General features: G+C 40.1%; 1 protein-coding gene across 1 annotated transcript; it reads right to left on the bottom strand.

Annotated features, from left to right (window-relative positions):
• Nucleotides 1-9,819: 9,819 nt before the first annotated feature.
• On the bottom strand, nucleotides 9,820-23,020 carry zgc:152968 (uncharacterized protein LOC564848 homolog). The gene is made up of 16 exons (XM_051702881.1): nucleotides 22,912-23,020; nucleotides 19,670-21,477; nucleotides 19,349-19,435; nucleotides 18,801-19,005; nucleotides 18,485-18,705; nucleotides 18,259-18,399; nucleotides 18,037-18,151; nucleotides 17,867-17,938; nucleotides 16,234-16,374; nucleotides 15,974-16,087; nucleotides 14,336-14,409; nucleotides 14,042-14,146; nucleotides 10,674-10,789; nucleotides 10,440-10,578; nucleotides 10,128-10,248; nucleotides 9,820-9,911 (listed from the first exon to the last, which is right to left on the bottom strand). Exons 1-16 carry the CDS (start codon nucleotides 23,018-23,020, stop codon nucleotides 9,820-9,822), a joined length of 3,660 nt encoding a protein of 1,219 aa, XP_051558841.1.
• Nucleotides 23,021-24,070: the final 1,050 nt, after the last annotated feature.

The following is a 24,070-nucleotide window of genomic DNA, read 5'->3' on the forward strand; positions in this document are numbered from 1 at the left end:
ACTGAGAAAGTCTTTGCTTGGAAATGGACATTCCTTTTGTGCATTCTGCATAGCACACAAAGAGCTAATCAGACAGTCTGAACTGGCGGGTGAACTCAACGTATGCGTGTAGCAACCGCACAGGGCATAACAAATGCAAGGATTGTTCCTCATCCGAATTAAATGGAGGAGGAAAGAAGAAGGCTTGAAGGTGAACCACCTGCACTCTGAAAGGCGTGGTTAGAACCTTAGCCTTTTATGGGTTTGACAGTGGCTTTTGAAAGACCGGGGCCAAACACCAGACGTGAATTTTCAATTGATAGTGCATATAAGTCACCGACCCATTTTACTGAGGCCAGAGCCAGCAGTAGTGCAGTCTTAATAGAGAGCATGCGCAAGTCAAAAGTCCAAAGGCTCGAAGGGGGGCCCTGTGAGTGCTTTTAGGACCAAAGTTAGGTCCCAAGTCGGAACTGTAGCCAGCAGAGGTGGATTTAATCACTGTGGCAGTGGGGGGTGTGGTCGAACATTAGTGTGTGAATGGAGAGAGAGATCGGGAGATGAGAATGGTAAGGACTGTCACCTGTTTATAATGAGTCTAACACCTCTTTCTTGTTTTAGTGAGGGTGCGGGAGAGTTTCAAAGGAAGCCAGACACCGGAAAAGACAGAAAGAGACTGACAAGCTTTTCCTTTGCGCTTGTGTATGTTGGAGTGCCCAAAAGACGTGTTAATGTGTGTGTGGTGGAAAGCCTGATTTACGTTGCTGCTGGAAGGCTGTTCTTTTGTTTGAATGTAAAATAAACGATACGTCGACTGTACACCCGGTCTCCTTATTATGAACTGTTACATTGTTACACTGGTACAATCATCTTACTCCTCTATGGAACTTTATGATTAAATCATGTTTGCCTATAGTGGTGCCGGCTTCAGGTCCGTGATACGCAGACATAGTCATCACATAAACTTTGAGCGTTGACGGAGTGAGTCCTGTGTCTAATCGCTCTTGAAGAAATATGAAAATTTCATGTATAGGGCAGTTTACTGGGTCTTTGCCATGTGAAAGACACCAATCTGTGAACATACTCCATTTTAGCATGTAGAGGCATCTCGTGGATGGCGCTGTGGCCTGTAAAATGCTGTTCATGACTGAATGCATCAGTTCTGCATGTTTAGTGCACTTCGTTCCGGAGCCACACATGCAGGTTCCACAGCTTGGGCTGATGGTGCTAGACTGTGCCTTGCGCCTGAGAGAGGAGATCGTTCCTCAGCGGTATTTCCCATGGAGGCCCGTCCAGTATTTCTACCATCTCCTGAAACCAGGACTGATTGGACCATTTTGGCACAATTAACAGAACTGTTTCCATGTCCACTCGGACTTGCTGATGACACAGTGGAGGCGGCGCACCTAGGGGAAGCGCATACTTGCGTTTTGCCGGCCGTACATGAGCCAGTGCGTCATGGCGACATATATATACACCACTACTGTTGTGTTGTCCGAACGAATTACAATGTAGTGATTCACAATTTGGGAATGAAAAGCTCTCAAAGCTATAAAGACAGTCAGTAGCTCTAGGCGGTTGACATGTCACAGCCGTTTTGCACCTGTTTCCAGGTGTCGAAAGTCGGGTATCCATTACACACTGTGCCCCAACCTGTGTTTGATGCATTTGTGGTCAGTACTTTCTTTCTGAAAACTTGACCCAGCATAACACCCTGTTGATAGAAGGCGGGTGCTGTCTATGGTGCTAGAGCAGCCAGACAGTGGTGATTTACCACGATGCACATGAAAATTAAATGATTTCAGTGGTAATGTTTTTTCAGTTTGAACTGAAACAGACACTGAAGAATGGTCTGTATGCGCTCGTTCATGAGGTGCACATGCATGAACTCCTAAAAAGGAGATTTACTGGCTGGGGAAAAGTGTGCTTTTCGCCCAGTTGACATTAGACCAGATTTTCCATATGGCAAAGCGGCAAGTCTCTGTGTTCCCTCAGTAGTGCTTCTGATTGGCTAGTAATAACCAATCGCTGAGGTAATTCAAAACACACACACTGTTTATTTTCAATTGGGCGAGCGTCACATCGATACATTTTGTGAACGTGCAGTGAGCCAGAGACAGACTGAAATGAAGGACTTTAAATTGATACGCAGTTCCCTCTAATGTGAATCTAAAAAGCTGCCTGTAATGCGGTGCAATTGGTACATGAAGTATATGTCCTTCAGATCTATTGACGCAAATTGTTCTGAGAATGGATGTGCGATAAGATCCCTTTCTGAGTTAACATTTTGAATGAGTGCATCGCGAGTGTGCGATTCAAGCCGCTCAGAACTAGAATGAGCCAAAGCCTGGTGTCCTTCTCCAGAATGAGGAAATAACGGCTGTAAATCCCACTGTGTGTGTCGCAGTCTGTGCACACAACACCAGCATATCATGTGGTCAGACCACAGATTGTGCTCGATCGTTGTAAACACCAGCTCTGACACGCCCGTGAGGACTTTCCACGCATTCGCGAAGCAGGACAGCAAGCTTATTAATTCATATGAAACAACCTCTATTGCGTTCTTTGCGAGAAGATTTTGTATTTCGGCTCGTAACACTGGGGCGTCTTTGGACGGAACCGTGGAAGACAGAAAACCATTTAAACAGGGCGGCCGATGTGCAAATTGGATCGTATAACCATGTTCGATCGTTTTTTAACACCCAGTCGGAATTCCAGTAAGAGCTCACCATGCATCCGTGTAACAGGACAGAGGACAATTTGGTATGTTCATAACATGATATAATGCGTCGCTCACCATTGGGAAGCAGTTGCAATTAATGTGAGGCTTTGAAGAGAGAAAGCTTTTTATTGAAAAAGTGTGAGCGTTTCGTGCGAGCGCTGTACTCTTTTTACAATCTTTGTATGTTCATACATGATATAATGCGCGGCTCACCATTGAGAAGTCGTTGTGCATAATGTGTGGAGTGGAAAAGCCCTTATTGAAAAAGTGTGAGCATCTCGTGCGCACGCTGTGCTCTTTTTGCAATCTTTGTATGTTCATACATGATATAAGGCACCGCATAATGTGCAAACTTTATTGCAAGTGATTAATGTGAGACAGAAAACAATATATTGAACAACATTTTGAACAACAATACTCCTTTCCCAACAAGGGGCTTGCACCCTCGTTTGGGCCATGGCTTGCGTGGCTTTATCGGCGCCTCTGTGGCAACATTTGGTGTCACAGAGGCAGATAGTGTGGGATTTTTAGCTGCCCGCTGGCCAGTGACAGAGTGGGAGTGAGCCGGTTGTGATGGAGTACTGCTCCGTTTTGCATAAAATGTTTCATAGCCTGTGATTTTTGCCGAGTCGTGATGTAGCGCTCAGCAATTTTATTCACAGAGCCTCCGAAAAGGCAGGCTGGAGACACCGGAGCATCAAATAGAGCGGCTTTTCCCACATCACGCATTTCCATGGGGGTCAGCCAAATGTGACGATCCCAAAAAACTAGGCTGCTCATTGACTTGCCAATGGCCTGTGCAGTGACTTTTGTGGCTCACAGCACTAAGTCCGTAGTGGAGCTCTTTGAACATCTATGGATCGTAGCCTTGCTTGTCCACTTGTTTGAGGAGTTTAGCTTGAAAGACCTGGAGCACCGCCATCACATGGAGTGCTGAACCAGTTTGGCCTGCCACTGAGTATGCTCTTCCAGCCAGTGTGGACGTTAGTCGACACGGCTTAGAAAATGTAATGGGGCGTGAGTTCCACACCCTGCTACTCGCCGGGCAGAGGTGTGCCGCTACCACCTCTTTAAGGGGAGGTAGTTAGGCATAACCGTTTTCTTCCCCGTGATCCACATTAGAGAGGATATAATCGCTGCGCAGGCATGCTGAATAGGGCGCGCCGGGATTTTGACAGTTCGTTATGAACTTCAGGGAAAAACAGGGCAGATCTATGGGACGCATTCGCTTGACATTGTCCGCACTGCAGGAACCATTCATCAAGGCGAGATTGTGTAGGTTCCTTTGGAAGAGACCACTCGATATCGAGCTCTTCGCCCGCCCTTGAAAGGATGCGAAGCATCTCTTTGTCAGTGGTGTGTACACGCTCCTCACTCTCGCTGGGGGAAGGGGCGTAGTGTCATCCACTGACCACTTGCCTGATGCAGCGAGAGACATGACATCATCATCATCCCCAGTGTCAGAACTGCCTAAAGAGACAAGGCACTGCAGGGGAGCGGAGAGTTTTCTCGTTGCCGTGAAGATCCCGCCTGTTGAGTCGTGTAGTCAACGGTGAAGCAGTAGAGGGCTTCTAGACGAGAGATGAATCGCTATCTTGAAGGAAGAAAATTCTGAGGAATGGTGTTTGCGTGCCTGCTTTTATAACGGACAGCTTCGCACCTAAAAAGGCGGGGCTCAAACACCATAGCCAATATTAGAATATTGGCATTATTGTAGAGAAGTTTCAACTAGGTTGTGTGGAAGGACACTCCCCAAATGCATTAGCAAAACGCAATGTCAAGTGTACTGAGTCGTAACAGAACTACAGTGTCCCTAAGGATTTTTGAATGTGTGTACTGTATGTGCCACATCTTTTAAAAAGAGAAGCACACAGTGGATAGCGCACATGCTTCTGACATAAAGAGCTGTTGTGCTCACAGGGATGCAGGTTCAAATCTGGCTTGCATCATGTCCTGATAGCATTCTCCCCCTCTCTCTCTCTCCCTTCAATTTCTGTTCTGGTCTCAACTGTCCTATCTATCATTAAAGCCAAAAGCCCTTCAGAGAAAAACATGACACTGCAATCATAACTGCTCCTTGTATGCTGATCTTTTTGTTCATTTATAATGACATTTTGAGTCTCAAAAGTCCACAGAACACTCCCCAACAGCAGTTTCAAGAGCTTAAGAACACTTTCAAGTAGAAAAGCATTTAAACAGGAATTAATATGGCATTTCTTTTCACTCACACAACACAATCTAGAATAAATTCTGGCAAGGAAAAGAAAAGATATTAAAGATACTGATCTAGGAGTTTAAATCGATTCTTATTTAGGAGCTTTTCTGTGCACCAATTACATCAAAGGTGCACTCAGTAACTTTTGTCTTTGTGTCATCTTGGATTTACACTGACACCTAGCAGCTTGGATGCACCATCATTTAAAGTCAATAGTTTTCAATTTCAGATGCCATTGTTGAAATGTAGTGTAGTGCACTGTCAGCCACAATTACTTTAATCAATGATTGAAAGTGTCAAATAACAGGTCAGTTACTGGGATTAAGCAAGTAGTATTCAGCTGGTCATGTGATTCTAACATGACAGCCCCCATGTGCGGATCCTCACCATGAAGAATAAAAGAGCTTTTATAAGGTTACTGATATGACTGGAGTCTTCATTTTAATGTGAGTGTTCATGATTTCCTACTTACATATATTGCAAAATTACAATTCATGTCTTTAGGAGTTGGACAAAACTACTGAGTGCACCTTTAAGAACAATGGGTGGCAGCACCAGCTATTATCTAAAATGTCATCTACAAATCTCATCTAGCATGAAAAGTGGGGCCCTCTGATTTTGAATTATTTTTTTACATTTTCTTTTTTTTTTACATCATTGTGGAAAAATATAGGCTGATTTGACATTGAAATGACAGAAATATGACATGTATTCATTTTTCAATACACACAATATTCATTTTTATGGAAATAAGAAGCACAATACTGCATAGCATTGCACTCCAAACCATGCTGGAATAATGCCCGAAGACCACATCCAGCATGGATTTGCCCGTCCAGCTGATAATGCCAGGCCAACTGTTTTAAGTAATGCAATTAACTTTGTGACACTAGTTTATCTCTTCAGCAATCACACCAGGCTGCATGCTAGCAACTGGGTGCTGGTTTGAGAGCAAAAAAGGAATCTTTGAAATCGCTACCAATTTTCTGATGTGTCTTGTTTCAGGATGAGTGGTCTGCATTGAAATGAAATTATTTTGGCTTGTTTTTATTTATTTGTTGTGGTTGAAGTTAACAGTCAAGGATCAAATTCTATTTGAAATGTTCTCCCATAAAGAGTGCTGGATCACATCTCCCAAAAATTATGTAATCTCATTTATTTTGCATCATGTGAATCTGAACAGAAGAAAAAGGTTAAGGTTGGATTTCCTTCCGGATTGATTTTATTGATTCAAAAGGTAAACCTAATTAATCTTTAGTGAGTTTTTAAGGAAACGCAACATACTTCAGATTGAATGAATTTTCCATGTGCCATTGAATTAGCCTAACTGAATTCCTTTCCTCCATCAATTAGCATACCACCATGTGCTCATTTGTCTTACAATTAAGACAATGGGTACCAAGTCATTAATTCTGTTTTGAGGAAAGACCTGGTCAAACAAATTAAAGGAAGAGATATATATCTAAATGTCTGATTCAAAGGGACAGTTCACCCAAAAATAAAAATTAACTTACCCTTATGTCTACATTACAGAGCCCCTTGGAGGACAGGGAGGAAATTTATATTCTGAAAGGCTTTTGCATTCCCACACAACAGTTTATGGTTAATTTAGTAAAGCCTTGGTAAATATTGTGATTACTGTGGCTTCACATAGTTCAAATACCATAATTCAATTATGGTTACTGTGGTAAAACCATGGTTAATTTCCATAAGAGATGAATAAAGATATTGCGGGGGAATGCAAAACTTATTGCGAGAGAACGTAAAGAATTGTGAGGGAACGCAAAGCTAATTCAGACAATAAATTCCTTTCCTGTCCTCTAAGGGGCTCCATTCTTTATGTTGTTCCATATGACTTTCTTCCATGGAACACAAAATACGTTAGGCAGAATGTAAACCCAGTCACCATTCACTTTCACTGTACCAAAAAAAAAAAAAAAGTTGAATCTTTTGCTGTGTACTTTTACTTTTGTTGAAAGTGGTGGCAGAAAGCCAGCAAACTGTTGGGTTAGATTTGACAGATTAGACAGCTAGCACTAGCTAGCTCCTCTAAATATCGCTAAAAGATAATATAGAATAATATATGCCTTCAGGTTAAAAGCTAGCTAAGTTTGGGTACACTACTGCTAGTAACGCAGCTAGTTATATATTATAACAGATACTATTTAGCAGGGATGGGCCACTTCTATTAAAATGAATGGGAGAAATTGGAACGCCCAACGGTCAATGGATGTTGAAAGGAAGTCCCGCCTTATGGGTAAAAGAGCCACCAATCACCTTTTAGATACAGACATCGCCTGTCAATCACTCCAGAACGCCATTTGCTATAGCTATACTAGCTGGGAAAATGGCGTTTTGTAGCATAATCTGCGCAATTTACGATAGGAGTGTTGTCAGATTTTACTGCTGATTTGAAATATGTTCTTTGATCGTAATCTTGACTAACCATTTTGGAGATTTCTGTCTTTTCTCATTCAATTAGATAGGAACTGCACTTGGAGCTGCCAGGGAGCGTCCCAAAGATGGCGCCGAGTAGACTGACTTGCTAAAATGACTTTGGTTATAATCATAGATTAAACAAAAGTACGACACAAATCCATTATAAATACAGAAACATTCTTAGCTATACTATTATTATAATGATACTTGTTAAAAAGAATACCTGTAATAAAATGTTTGCTACAAAGCCACGAGTTGGAAACAATCTCCTCAGTTCAGTCAGCTCTGTTGATGGTATCCGATATAAGTGAAGCCCTCAGTTTTTGCCATTGCAATTTTGCCAGCCAACAGCGCAGCACATTTCATTCAGCTTAACCAGACAATTTAAAGGTAACAGCTAACTTTTTGAAGACTGTTGGTTCAGCTAACTACAGGTTTGGTTTACTGTTCACGACAGTCTTTTTGCCACCACTTTCGTCTGTGATTGTTGTTCTAGACAGTGATGTTGTCAAAGTATTGGTTTATAAAGCAAAACAAAAAATGTTTTCCCCAGGCCATGCTAGCATGCCTAAAATTTTCTTTTGCATTCAACAAGAAAACATACAGGTTTGGCACAACATGAAGGTGAGTGAATGACGACAATATTTATTTTTGGGTGAACTGTCTCTTTAACTACTATGCCCATGTAAACTGCTCTATTGCCTACTATAGTATAGGTATACAGTACATTGCCTTTCACATTCCAAAGTTTTTTTCATTTGAGTGCACTGTTACATTGATTATAAACACCTTTCAACATGTTCTGTAAACTAATCATTAATCTCCATGCAAACAGATTTTCCTACATTCCCAGCTGGAAGGGGGAGCATCTGGTTTCTCTCTTTCTGTGCCAAGAGCAGTGTGTTCATCTGGCTGTGGGTACAGTAGTCCAGCACTGTCACGGAGGCATTCCCACCAGCCAGTTGGGCTGTGCTCACACAGCATGAGCCCAAACGGGCAACACCAACAGTGCCCTGGCTCTGCTCCCGGCCATGTCAGCCCACTGTTTCACCAGCCCTCAAACTGGCTTTTTCACTGCAGCCATGGCCCTCAAACACCTGGCAAAAGTGTGGAGAGAATAAAGCAGCAGGTAGAAATCCACCAGGAGCCATTTAAATGTCAATTCAGAGCAGTAACCTCATCTCTGATTCGTCCTGTCGCTCCTAACTCTGAGTCTAAAGCCTGTCATGGAAGCCCTACAGGTTAGAAATGACTATTATTGGCATTCAGAATTAGGTCATAGTACAAAAAAGCTGGTAAATTGCTTTCTGAAATAGTATAGACATGAATGGATTATAATTTAATGTTCAGTATAGATGTTTGTGTAATCCGTAAATCTGTTTTTGGATGCTTATGAGCGCCAACCTATTTAATTAGATAATTTCTTTACAAAGCATTCAACACCATTTCTGTTCAGTATCCTAACCCTACCCAAAATGTGCTTGTATTTCTTTTTCTATTGGCAGGAAAACAGACAAAGAAAACTGCGATGTATTTAGTTCAGTTAATTCAGCCAAATGATCGAGTGCCTGGAATCAAAAGAAACCTATATAATGCATGAAAATCTGTGTTAACCTTTTTAGCGTAAAAGTACAGCACCAAGTTCTTCAGTCTATTTTTGGATTCATGCATTTCAATTGAATGACAAATTTCCATCAATCTTAATTGGAGTAATCTTTATTAATGTATACATTTTGAACTCACTAAATGTAATCTAATTAAAATGAATGAGTATGGGCTTTTAAAACCAAGTAAACAAAATGTGTTTTGACATTACTGTTTGGTACATGCAAAAGATTTGCTTTGGGATTAATTTAACTCACTTTATAACTTCGCAAAGTTAAACATATTTCTAAAATATAATTTAAAATTATTTGTTTATAGTAAATCTTACTTTTGCCAGGAATCATTTTTTTGAGTGTTGAGTCACCTTTACCTTCCCCCAAAACTGAATGAGATGCAATGCATGTGGTACTTACAAATGGTACAATCTTATTGGCTCAAGAAACAAACCATCTGATTACACACCTGGATGCCAATCAGCATTTCAGGTTTTTGTCAAAAGAAGTCACATGAGGCAAGTATCTTGTTGATGCTTTTAATTTCATTCCACGCCCCCACCCCCATCCAGAATTCTCAGTTCACATTTTTCCCCACAGTGCATTATAAGCCAACAAATCAAATTATTTTAACTCCTTTCTTAAATAATGCAAATTTAAATTAAGGAAAACAAACAATAGTATGAATCCAAAGACATGTTTTATAACCAAATACAAATTTATGCATTTATCCAATACCCATTTATAATAATAATAATAATAATAAAGAAATCCACAACACTCCACAAGATCTTTATACAAAAAAGCAAAATCAAACACACTGGTACGCACCAGTGATTGAACAAAGAAACAACAAACTTTATTGAGAGTCACCATCTTTTCACTTTGGAGTCTTCTTTCACCCTCCAAAGCATGAGCTCCATACATGCAGTGGCATCCTCACATGTGTCATGACCCACCGCTGTGGTGAATGAGATGTGTTTTGATTTTTGGTATGGAGTTGTATGCATTTCATGGTAGTATATTCAATAGACTTGAGTGTATGTGCAAGGAATACAAAATATTCAGCTGGAGACCTATAATATCTCACAGCACAGCAGCTCCTGATTCAGTAAGGTTCAATCTTGGTCATTTCTCAAAAATGTGTGAACAGACTAAGACATGTTGTTAAACCTACCACTCTCTTGGATAATTCTCCTGAGGTAGTCTGCAGTCAGACTGTTAAGTTCTTTTTTGTGTGGCAGACCCAAATGATGCGGAAACACCACAGAGGTGTCAATCACAGAGTTGTGAATAATCTGAAAATGGCAGAACAACCAAATGACTCATGACCTCAGTCCACTGACATTCTAATGCAACACTTGAGATTCGAATCAAAAGCCACAAACATCACAAGCCAGTGTCAAGTTCGTAATGTTCACGACGAAACATTTCATTGTAATTCAAGCAGAAAATGCATACATTTTGAGAGCACACCTTTACAACTCACTTTGAGAGCAGCCAAGTCATTCTCCAAGCCATGGCCAATCAGAATTGTGTCTGCATTAATAAAGCTCAAAAGAACTGCTTGAACATCACGCAAACACAAGCTGGTTCCTTTCACATCATCCTCACTGATGCCGGAGAACCTGAGCAGGAAGAATAAGTCATGTTTCACACCATTTTCATCAAGTTTTATTCTAGTTAAACTAAATACAAACTTAAATGAACTTCAAGTTCCCACCTGGTGTTATAGTCAATGACATCATTATCAGGCTTGACAAAGGTGTCAAAGATGACTTGCAAACTGCTGTTGACTACAGTCACTCTTGCTAGTTCCAAACCTTGAGTTGTGTAGCACTGGCAAATAATAGGTCATCAATTTCAGAGGATATCATTTTTTTTTAAAGAATAGGTCATGCATGTCACTTTAAAGCCAAGTTCAATGTTACATAAATGCACAACAGTGGAGATAGTTTTCTCAAGTATGATTATAAATACTAATTTTCTACCAGTGCTGGGTGTAATTCAGTTAAAGTAATTAGTTATTAATAATTACTTTAAAATAGTAGTGTAATGCATTACATTTTAAATTCTTGTAATCAGATTATAGTTACTGACTTTAATTTAATTACATTATAGGTTTATGCTTATTTCTATTATGTAGAATACATGAATTATGGCTCCGTAACAAGTCATTGTGAAGAAGAAATGTGAGGTGCTTAGTGTATGACTTGTGTGCAATAATGAACAAGACAGACATTATTTTGAATTTGTTGAGTGGAAAAGTATTAGAAAGTAACTTAAATTTAAAGACATAAGTAACGTGATTACTTGTCAATTAAGTAACTAGTAAAGTAACCTGATTACAACTTTAGGTAAATTAGTCATTTGTAGTGGATTACTATTTTTTAGTAACTTACCCAACACTGTTTCCTACTTATTCCCCAAAGAGACCAATGGCATCTCTACATTAGGGGCAGGAAGGGCTGCGTCCCACCAGATGTGGCGCTGTTGTGCAAAATGCGTTGCATTATCATACATTTATTTTAAGATATACAGGTGCATCTCAATAAATTAGAATGTTGTGGAAAAGTTCATTTATTTCAGTAATTCAACTCAAATTGCGAAACTCGTGTATTAAATAAATTCAGTGCACACAGACTGAAGTAGTTTAAGTCTTTGGTTCTTTTAATTGTGATGATTTTGGCTCACATTTAACAAAAACCCACCAATTCACTATCTCATAAAATTAGAATATGGTGACATGCCAATCAGCTAATCAACTCAAAACACCTGCAAAGTTTCCTGAGCCTTCAAAATGGTCTCTCAGTTTGGTTCACTAGGCTACACAATCATGGGGAAGACTGCTGATCTGACAGTTGTCCAGAAGACAATCATTGACACCCTTCACAAGGAGGGTAAGCCACAAACATTCATTGCCAAAGAAGCTGGCTGTTCACAGAGTGCTGTATCCAAGCATGTTAACAGGAGTGGAAGGAAAAAGTGTGGAAGAAAAAGATGCACAACCAACCGAGAGAACCGCAGCCTTATGAGGATTGTCAAGCAAAATCGATTCAATAATTTGGGTGAACTTCACAAGGAATGGACTGAGGCTGGGGTCAAGGCATCAAGAGCCACCACACACAGACGTGTCAAGGAATTTGGCTACAGTTGTCGTATTCCTCTTGTTAAGCCACTCCTGAACCACAGACAACGTCAGTGGTGTCTTACCTGGGCTAAGGAGAAGAACTGGACTGTTGCCCAGTGGTCCAAAGTCCTCTTTTCAGATGAGAGCAAGTTTTGTATTTCATTGGAAACCAAGGTCCTAGAGTCTGGAGGAAGGGTGGAGAAGCTCATAGCCCAAGTTGCTTGAAGTCCAGTGTTAAGTTTCCACAGTCTGTGATGATTTGGGGTGCAATGTCATCTGCTGGTGTTGGTCCATTGTGTTTTTTGAAAACCAAAGTCACTGCACCTGTTTACCAAGAAATTTTGGAGCACTTCATGCTTCCTTCTGCTGACCAGCTTTTTAAAGATGCTGATTTCATTTTCCAGCAGGATTTGGCACCTGCCCACACTGCCAAAAGCACCAAAAGTTGGTTAAATGACACCAATGGTGTTGGTGTGCTTGACTGGCCAGCAAACTCACCAGATCTGAACCCCATAGAGAATCTATGGGGTATTGTCAAGAGGAAAATGAGAAACAAGAGACCAAAAAATGCAGATGAGCTGAAGGCCACTGTCAAAGAAACCTGGGCTTCCATACCACCTCAGCAGTGCCACAAACTGATCACCTCCATGCCACGCCGAATTGAGGCAGTAATTAAAGCAAAAGGAGCCCCTACCAAGTATTGAGTACATATACAGTAAATGAACATACTTTCCAGAAGGCCAACAATTCACTAAAAATGTTTTTTTTTATTGGTCTTATGATGTATTCTAATTTTTTGAGATAGTGAATTGGTGGGTTTTAGTTAAATGTGAGCCAAAATCATCACAATTAAAAGAACCAAAGACTTAAACTACTTCAGTCTGTGTGCATTGAATTTAATACACGAGTTTCACAATTTGAATTGAATTACTGAAATAAATGAACTTTTCCACGACATTCTAATTTATTGAGATGCACCTGTATTTTCTGCATCTTAAACTTGTTTTATGTCCATTATAAAAGACAATAGTATATATTCTTTTGAGAAATGTTATTAATTATTAACGTGTTATGTTAAAGCCACGTTATTTTTCTCCGTCGTCCTTTTTTTTTTTTTTTTTTTTTTTAAATAAGTTCTAGGGCTACATTCAGGGGTGTAGCGTCCATTATAATGGCACTTCAATTACAGTGGATAGGCCTATTTGATATTTTTTGACTCCCCATGCTTGAGCCTGGTGAAACAAATGAGTTCTAGGGTAAAAGTTCTCTGTCAATCAACCGCTTTGCTAAAACAAGTTTTTTTATTTGCAGGTTAAAGCGCATACATTCATAAGTTCACAGAACTTTTTCCAGAGTGCCTGATATCAACATAACATGTCACAGATCAGAAGCGCACACATCTCTGAAGCTCAGGTAATACATTTATTCCATTAAAATAATGGAGAATTCTGCTCTAAACAATGTTTGCGCTTAAATGCAAGTATAATTGGAAGAAACAATGCAGCACTTTTTTTGCACCCTTTTTGTTATTATAATTTATCATTCATTAACACTAGTAATTATAGATTTATGCAGTCATGAAATCAGAGAGCCTCTCCTTGAAATCCGAACACAATTGGTCAAAAGAGACGCATATTACCAGGTGTAAATGGCGATGGTGCCTGTTAATACGCATCTTAATACCAGGGAATAAACAAGGCATACAGACACAGCGGGAGTGTGTGAGAGAGGCAGGAAGTCAAAACTAATGCACTTGGTTAAAATTATTTTGTGGTTTATTTTTTATGTCAAAATGCCAGACAGCATTAGGTCAGTGTTTCAAAAATTGGTAAATGTGACAATTTTCAGTTAATGCAACCCTTGACATGTTGGGGTTAAGTGCTTGTTTGTGCCCCACCAGGTATAATGAACCCGAGATGCCACTGAAAGAGACGATGCAAATGTCAGAGCATAAAACTTACCATTTGGGTGTCAACTGCAAAGACTCCTGGACATGTTTTGCCCACCGGGGATTGAGAAAGAGTGCTCATAAAGCCCTGAAGGCTTACTGCATCATGCACATGGAGCTGCAAACATGTACATCTCAGAAAACAGTGGAAATCTCTTCTTAAAAAAAAAAAACAATGAAAGTGAATTACTAGGTTAACTGCTTTATAAATTTGGTCAAGCACTACAATATCAATAGAGTGGTGATAAACCAGGTGAAAAACCCAAGCTTGGGTATACGAGTATAATTTCAATACAAATCCCAATACATTGAACACTTGGCATCCAGGTGACCCAACTGCATTCTCACAACAACTGTATCGTGTCTCGACACCTCCTGGCACTAAAAGAGAAGACATACAGCAAACATAATAGACAGTGATAGAAATACCAATACTGCAGCAACTAAGACAATTTACCAAAGCTAAAGTTACATTATATAAAACTCAGCAAAAAAAAGAAACATCCCTTTTTCAGGACACTGTATTTCAAAGATAATTTTGTAAAAATCCAAATAACTTTACAGATCTTTATTGTAAAGGGTTTAAACAATGTTTTCCATGCTTGTTCAATGAACCATAAACAATTATGAACATGCACCTGTGGAACCGTGATTAAGACACTAACAGCTTACAGACAGTAGGCAATTAAGGTCACAGTTATAAAAACTTAGAACACTAAAGAGACCTTTCTACTGACTCTGAAAAATACCAAGAAAGATGCCCAGGGTCCCTGCTCATCTGCGTGAACGTGCCTTAGGCATGCTGCATGGAGGCATAAGGACTGCAGATGTGGACAGCGCAATAAATTGCAATTTCCGTACTATGAGACACCTAAGATAGCACTACAGGGAGACAGGAAGGACAGCTGATCATCCTTGTAGTGGCAGAACACGTGTAACAACACCTGCACAGGATCGGTACATCCGAATATCACACCTGCGGGACAGGTACAGGATGGCAACAACAACTGCCCGAGTTGCTCCAGGAATGCACAATCCCTCCATCTGTGATCAGAGTGTCTGCAATAGGCTAAGAGAGACTGGACTGAGGGCTTGAAGGCCTGTTGTAAGGCAGGTCCTTACCAGACATTACCGGCAACAACGTCGCCTATGGGCACAAACCCACCTTTGCTGGACAAGACAGGACTGGCAAAAGTGCTCTTCACTGAAGAGTCGCGGTTTTGTCTCACCAGGGGTTATGGTCTGACTCGCGTTTATCATCGAAGTAATGAGCGTTACACCGAGGCCTGTACTCTAGAGCAGGATCGATTTGGAGGTGGAGGGTCCGTCATGGTCTGGGGCAGTGCATCACAGCATCATCGGACTGAGCTTGTAGTCATTGCAGGCAATCTCATCTCTGTGCATTACAGGGAAGACATCCTCCTCTCTCATGTGGTACCCTTCCTGCAGGCTCATCCTGACATGACCCTCCAGCATGACTATGCCACCAGCCATACTGCTCATTCTGTGCATGATTTCCTGCAAGACAGGAATGTCATTGTTCTGCCATGTTCAGCGAAGAGCCTGGATCTCAATCCCACTGAGCACGTCAGGGACCTGTTGGATCGGAGGGTGAGGGCTAGGGCCATTCCCCCCAGAAATGTCCGGGAACTTGCAAGTGCCTTGGTGGAAGAGTGGGGTAACATCTCACAGCAAGAACCGGCAAATCTGGTGCAGTCCATGAGGAGGAGATGCACTGCAGTACAGTTGGTGGCCACTCCACCCCTTTGTTCAGTTTATGTCTTAGTTGTTGAATCTTTTTATGTCCATACAAATATTTACACGTTACGTTATTTTTTTTTTTTTTTTTACACATACCCTTGTAAAAATATATATATTTCCACACATTATGGTCTCATTGTTTCATAACGCACCAATTTTAAAAGATACACTGGGCCATTCTTACCTCGATTCTCGATGACTTTTCCATAATGATAGTTACACTCCTCTCTGCGAGTGTGCTTTCCACTTTTGTCAACAGAGAATGTTGCTCCACATCGACAGCAGATCCTCTTCAAAGCTGTTACCATTGTATTCCTTAGTCATTTAAAAGACTAATAGCTTTATTATGAATAAAATCTAGTTTGTTCTAAAAACGATTTTAACAGTAAAACAAAATCCTAAAGAAACTGGAAAGGCTCTAAGTGAAACTCTGATTGGACTCACGGTCACTTATTCCCTTCTTCATATCTCCATACTGGATGGCAATGTCAGCTTTGTCCTGATGTTTACGAGGGTAGTTGTTCATTCTCAACATGTCCTCAGACAGAACATGCTCCTTTAACTGCTCATAGAGGGTCAAATCCCCTGCATCAGTAATGCAAGACAACTGTATTCATGATATACTCCAAAATCACCACTAAATCTACAATAACCAATTTGAATAAAAAAAATAAAAATAAAAACAAACCATTCAACACATTTTCTCCCCTTTTCTCCCCAATTTGGAATGCCCAATTCCCACTACTTAGTAGGTCCTCATGGTGGTGCGGTTACTCGCCTCAATCTGGGTGGTGGAGGACAAGTCTCAGTTGCCTCCGCTTCCGAGATGTCAATTCATGCATCACGTGGCTCACTGTGCATGACACCGCAGAGACTCCGCATGTGGAGGCTCATGCTACTCTCTGCGATCCACGCACAACTTACTACATGCCCCATTGAGAGCGAGAACCACTAATGTGACTCTACCCTCCCTAGCACCGGGCCAATTTAGTTGCTTAGGAGACCTGGCTGGAGTCACTCAGTACACCCTGGATTCAAACTCCCGACTCCAGGGGTGGTAGTCAGCGTCGATACTCGCCGAGCTACCCAGGCCCATTGGGCCTCATTCATGAAAAAAAAAAAAAACCTTAAAACCATTCTTATCAAATAAGATTGTTTTATTAAATTTAAGAATGGTTTCATGAATGATGAATAATGCACACAAAAATTCCTTCTGCTCATGTTTCATAAATGAGGCCCATTGTTAGTGGGGCTTGCCAAGGTGAGCATCACTATTACTAATGTTCATACTTAAGTTGGGGATTTGAAAAATGAAATCATGCAGTTTATTAAAGGGAAGTGTGCTATTACTTAGAGATTAGATTTAAGATTGTCACCCGACAGACGTTAAAATGCATGAAAAAAAAAAAAATCCCTAAAAAAAATTGAGGTGGTACCTGAGCCATGTTAGTATAGAATGAGACGGGTCACTGGTATACTTATGAACGGGACAAATCATAACACTAAGTATGGTGGCTCTATGAATGGAAATCCCGCCTTACATTTAAAAGAGCCAATCAGCTTTTTGATAAGAGCTTGAGAACTTGTTTGTGCATTAGTTGGACCAGTCCTTTAAAATATATATATATATTTTTTGCATGATCTGGGCTAAAAAATAACTATATAAGATACCATTATTGTCAGATTTGACTGCTTATATGAAATATATTATTTGATTGAAATGTTGACCAACTGTTGTGCGTTTTCAGTATTTCCCTATTCAAGTAGATAGGAGGTGTACTTGTAAGCCGCTTGTATCCATTGAAAATAGCTGCATCGAGGCATTACAAACATGGTCTGCAAGTGACCTGACTTGCCTAAAAAGGACTTTGGCCAGTAACTAACTAACCAGAACACCGTAGCAGATAGAACCTTATAATACTAAGGTCACAAATTGTTTTATTTACACTTATACACAAAAAGTACACAATGAAAACAGAATATTGCATTCTGTGCATTTTGATATACTGCATCTTTAATTTCATAGTGATAAAGGCTTCTACTCTAGTATGACCCTGAAATGAGAGCCAGCTCTTACCAGGTCCCTGAAGTGCTTGAGTATTTAGTGGTACATTGCCTCTAGACACATGCTGATCTCTCTCACTGGAATCTGTAAATACATATAAGCAGGGTGACCTGATGAGTGTACACTGCTGTAAACAAAAGTGGCTGCAGCAATATTAACAAATATAAACATACAATACATACCTTTGGCAGGCAAGACACTTTGGCTTTTAAGCCTTTTGAGTGCATTAACAGCTACACTTAGATACTTGAGCTTATTGATACTGCGGTCATAAACACTTTTTTCTTCTGCTAGAGCCTAAAGCATTTGAATAGATTTGTTGAAAAAAAAAAAAAAAAAACATTATAAAACAAATCAGGGCATGCAATAAATAATGCATGTACATTTTCAATCTTGAGACAGACCTTCTCAAACGCATCTTGCACCGTCACAGATGTTTTCATGAACTCCTCCACAAAGAGGTTCACATAACGCTGCCGAACATCATGTGGTACCTTTACCCCAACCTCATGATGTATTTTTGCCTTTCGTTTGATTCCCAGTGACTATACAAAACACATATCGTTCATATTTTAAACCTAAAGGAGTAGTTCTTCCAAAAATGAAAAGAAAAACCATTGACAGCTAGACTACAGGAGTAAAGTTAACCTTAGCAGGTGTGTAGTTGGGTGGCTGTGAAGGATGTATAGTTTGTGGAAGTTGCATAGGAGGGGAAGGCTGTGGTGGTCGTTGGATGGACATGGTGGTTGGAATCAATGTCAGAGGTAAAGCACAATTTCCATCAGGTACAATGAGGTGCAGGTTTGCCCCCAGCTGCAGAGTAGCACCAACCGGAATGACACTAACACAGGCTGTAAAATATAGGTTTAAAAGACAAAACATGAAGCAACAATTCCCCAAACTTTGACTTCCCAAGCTGATAAAATTAATTGTAAATGATGCTTACAGTTTTGCACAGCACTTGGATGAATGATACTGGGTGTATAAACTTTCTTTGGAGCACTGCTCATAACTTGGGAATGGCACCCTTTCATTGCTGCAGTTAAAATGGCTGCTCTCCTTTGGCATGATTGAGTTCGGGAGGGAATGGTCAACTGGGAGCCTGCTTCTCGAAGAGGCACAATGATCTGTGCTTTGCTTTTGCTGGCCAGCTGTTAAAAATAAAAGATTGCTTAAGTCAGAAATGTTTACTTTCTATTTTTGGGTTAACTACTTCCCGAGGATTCTTATATTAAATATGCACTTGTGCCGAGGAGGGCGTGGCCAGGCCATGAGGATACATACCCGGCGTGAGTTGCCTAATCAGTGGGAACCGGAGTAACGAACAAAACTTTAAACTGAAAACACACACACACACACACACACACACACACACACGTCTCTCTCTCTCTGGCGTCTCCGGCTCTTCTCTTATCTCCCTCCCACTGATTAGGCAATTCAGCGCCTCGTCACAACATTTTTAATATGAGAATACAAAGAACATGAATCTCATACCTCAACCTTTGCCACATGTGCAACCCTTTTCTTTATCACAGGTGGTGGATTGGCCTTTACCTCAATTTCTGGGCTCTCTAACACTTCCTAAAAGTAGAAGGCAAAAGGCATATATATTGTGTATATGGCCCCTCAAAATTACTATGCAAAACAAGCTCCCCTCTACAGAGAACAGTCCTGAAGTGCTGCAAGAAACTTAGATGTGTACCGTTAATGTAATTGCTGTACACTCGTAAGGGTTATATCCTTTTCTCCTAAAAGGTCTACAAACAGTATACAAGAGGAAATGATATGTTGATTGAATTTACTTACAGGCAGAACACATTGGACCATAGGAGCTTCCTTTTGGCTGGCTTCCATAAAGATTCTGTAGCACTCCTCCATTGGGTCGGTTTCAGAGAGATCTAGATCCGAGTACCTGAGCTCCTCTTCAGAACTAGAGTCAATTACTATGGTTTCATTATTACCCCCTTCCATCGTTTCAGATGCAATGGTCGGTGAGTGAACAGATGCTTCACAGGAAACAAATGATGCATCTGATGTAAATACTTTTTGCTCATACTCAATAGCTGTTCTTGGTTTGGGTAGAGTAGTCGATGGTACAGATAGAACAGTTCCAGTGTCAATCCCTGAAATATATGCAGGAATGTTCTGAACAAGTGGCTCAACAGGACTTTTCTGAACAGTTGACCAAGATGTCTCAGCCAGGCTTTGAGAGTGAGGACCACATCCAAGCAAATTATTCTTATGCAAGGATGATATAAAAGATTGAGATGAGACCAAAGGGGAGTATTGCTGAAATGAAGAACCTTGCTCTTGTGAGATATTTTTAGTAGCTGCAGTTTCTGCCTTCTGAGCACAACTTGAGGTGCAGTCTATTTGTGGTTCTACCCCAAAAGTAGCATACTGAACAAGACCTGCAGCAGACTTTGAGGAAGTATCTTCCTCCCCTTGGACAGAAGTAACAGGGAGTAGTTTAATATCTTGAATGCATTTGATCCTCTCACTCTCACTTCTCAGATTGTCTAGACATGTGGAAATGTCATCCAGGACATTCTCAATATTCTGTGCCTTTTCCTCCCTATGCATGACAAATGTTTCGATATTTGTGGAGATATTCAGTTTAGCCACAGGTTTTTCTGTGGAATCCTCCAGAAAAGCTTTGGTTTGCCTTACAATTGTTACTCGTTTATGTGAGGGCCCTTTCTTGGCCTCTTTACTATCCTCAGCTGAGGTCTCACTAATAGGGAATAATTTGGATGAATCCAGTAGTTCTTTGGTTATGGTTCCACATTGCTTTGAAAGTGTATGTTCATCTTCTAAAGGTGACACATCAATGACCAGTTCCCCCTCAGAGGACTCTTGTTCAAGTGTGATTGTCAAAGGTTTTCCTGAGGTCCTCTCTTCCTCCTGGTCCACAACATTTATAATATCACAAATTCGGGACCCTTCAGAAGACAACCTTTCCTGTTGCTGCCAGGGTTTTGTTTTGTCATTTTCAAAAAGAGAATTATCAATTGAATGATTCCCCTCAGATGAATGCAGTGGTTTAATTATTGTCTTTCCTTTCTGTTTAGCTCTACGTTTTCCCTGACTTTTCTCTGAAGGTGCGATGTCAATGACCAAGATCCTCTCATCATCTGAGTCATCAAAATGAGAGGAAAGAGGCTGAACATTTTGTCCTGTTCCATTACTCTTGAAGCCATGTTCAATATCTACTTTATCTGTTGACCTAAGCTTACATTCTACTGAGCTGCCAGATAGCAAGTCTGCAGAGAAATTGGAACACGGGTCATATTCCAAATCAGTCTTGGGTCTGGCACGATCAACCACATACTTACGGACATTGGTTGAGGAAGTAGGTTTTGTACGTCTCAAGAGGTTTCCATTCTGGTCTTCAGCCTGACTGTTGGTGATTTTTAAATATTTCTCAGAGCAAACATCTGCACCCTCTGTATGTACAAGTGACTGTGATGACTGATATTGAGACAGTCTTTTTTGTTCTTTCTCCACCTCACTCCTCACTGCCTCTATTTCTTTGTTGATCCTATCCAATTCCTCAAGACAAGCATGGTTGTCTGTGTTATGGGAGCCTCCAATGGCAGGAGTGACTTTGAGATCTCCAAGATCTGGATGTGAAGCAGAGGAAAAGTTTAAATAATAGAAACCATACACTTCTGAAAAAATGGTTTGAGGTGCACAAGTTATACAGATGTTTTTCAAATCTAGTCCTTCATAATGGAACTGCAAGTGGTTCTTGTGATTGTGATAGAAATGCCAAAGCCAAATCAAATTAAAATAATAAATACATTAAAAAGCATAAATTAACAACTATCACACACTTATGCCACGTCCACACTGTTTTCGTTTGAAGACATCTTTTTCCATCCACACTGAGATTGCGTTTTTGACAGCGAAAAGAGCTTTTTGAAAACGCTCTCCCAAGTGGATACATTTTAGAACATCTTTGCATTGTAGTGTTGACAGCAGTGGCGTAGCCAAGGGTGGGCCTGGGCCCACTGAAATAGACCCAGGCCCACCCAGAATATTTTACTTCAAATATACATTTATAAAATAGTTAAAAATGCATAAATTCTGATTTCTGAAAGTGTGAAAAAAACTGTTTGAATGTGCTGCCTTTCTGTTGCTAAAGAAAATTTGGAGATAAGAAATTTAGGTGAAAATTTGGCCCATCCATTTTTTACTGAGGCCCACCCAAAAGTAATTTCCTGGCTACGCCCTTGGTTGACAGGGAAAACAGATTTCTGAAAATGATTACGTTTTCGCAGTCATGTGATCCATTCAACCCCAAACAATCAAGATGGCGGCCCATGTAGTAGCGGCATTGTTATGCCTGCTATTCGCTTTGATAGCACTGTTAAAGATATGTTTGTACAACCCTCACATTGCATTCCTTCAAAGGTGATGGTAAATTTACTCTGAATTGCTGTCCGGTGAAATTGCATTTCAGACTGTACATGGAACAGTGATTTTTTTACATGCGCAGTAAGGGGATGTGTGTTTTTATACATTTTAGTAAGGACAAGCAACTTTTGGAAAATGCTCTGTACTAAAGCAGGTCCAAAATGTACACCATAGTGTACTCAAATCTAAATAATACTGAAGCTGTTATAAAATACCTGAAAAGTGATTGATACAAGCAGACAATTTACACCCTTTGCAGATGTGGCTTTTAGTCCCATTGTACCATACTTCAAATCTCAGGGGGTACTTCAAGGATATAATTTTAGTTCATAGAAGTACAGTAGGCTAGAGTTGACAAAACAGGTTGGGAACCATGGTCGACAAGTAGGTTCCATCTATGAATGTCTGCCAAACTGACTTTGAACACAATGTCACATGTGTGCCTGGAAATTAATCTCACATTGATATTAAAATATTGAAGTGAGCAAACCATTTCAGTGTGGGTAAAATGGAGAGAAAACAGGGTAATTTTGTCAAAGTTACATCTTAACAAACTGTACAAGTATCAATTATTTAAACACTCCCCATAATTCTGGCAGCATGTAATTTCAAATAATATTAATAATTACATAATTTACCTGTCTCCGTATTGTCTTTGCCGTGACTGTACATGCAATAAGGTCGCTTGCATCGTCCCCATTCAAAGGGGCAGTTTATTTCAGCAAAGAGAGCTGTGGATGAAAACATAAGCGCTGGACGTGCACGAAACACCAAGTTATTCAGAGTTCTAATTGTCAATGTAAAACATTATTTCTCAGTCTATAACTCTTGCAGTATTCTGCGTTCAGCACTTGTAACACGGCAAGATTTGACTATTTTTTATTTATTTTTTTCTTAAAATCCTACGAGAACACGGAAAGGGGGACAAACTCCATGCGAGAAAAAGGTAAACCTCTTTCAGAGTCTCTAAATAAAAATATGTCGAAACTGATGGCTTTGGCTACGTCAGCGTCTAGAAGTGAGCGGTGCGTTAATTAATTTACCGCCAGGTGTGACTGATTTGTGAACAGCTGCTCAGTCCGGTTGTCCAAGTTCTTGTGATTCATTTATTTTCTGCTTCATTACAGTGTTTGGAGCAACTAGTGTATTCATATTCCTCAGACATCCTGGTTAGGGTTTGTTTTGCATTCCTAAACCGAAGTATTAAATACTGTAACCCGCTCAAACTTTTTTTTTATATATATAATTTTAGTATTGTGTGTTTATTTATTGTTAACTTTATACTTTAAAAAAAAATATTAATTAGAGTTCGAAAATCTCCCGTTTACTTGCATTGATAGAAGCAGCAGCATTCAAAATGTAACGGACAGCGATGACGTCATCGTGATCTTTATACAGAATATGTTAGATATTTGCATTTCTACTGTTCCCTTTTATTAAATTATTATTATTATTATTATTATTATTATTCATAATAAGGGGCCGGATTTATGAATATTTTGTTAAGAAAAAGATTATGAAAGTATATTAAAAGAAATCCGATATTGTTTTGCCTTCGCAAAACTCGTTGACACAATGCCAGGGTGTTGCAGTGCGGTTGCTAGCATGTTTTCGGTGATTGGTAGGTAGTTGTTTCCTGGCCCAACCCTTACAAAAAATCAGTTCTGGCAAACTAGCCGCAAACTTGCCACAAATTTGCCACGCGTTATTTTCACATGCAAATGAGCTAGCAATTTCGCCTCAAATGTTTGCCAGAAGTTTGCAGCTCAGTGGTGAACCTGCAACAACCTTTGGAAA

Source organism: Myxocyprinus asiaticus, chromosome 7, assembly GCF_019703515.2.
Source record: "Myxocyprinus asiaticus isolate MX2 ecotype Aquarium Trade chromosome 7, UBuf_Myxa_2, whole genome shotgun sequence".
Classification (NCBI taxonomy): domain Eukaryota; kingdom Metazoa; phylum Chordata; class Actinopteri; order Cypriniformes; family Catostomidae; genus Myxocyprinus; species Myxocyprinus asiaticus.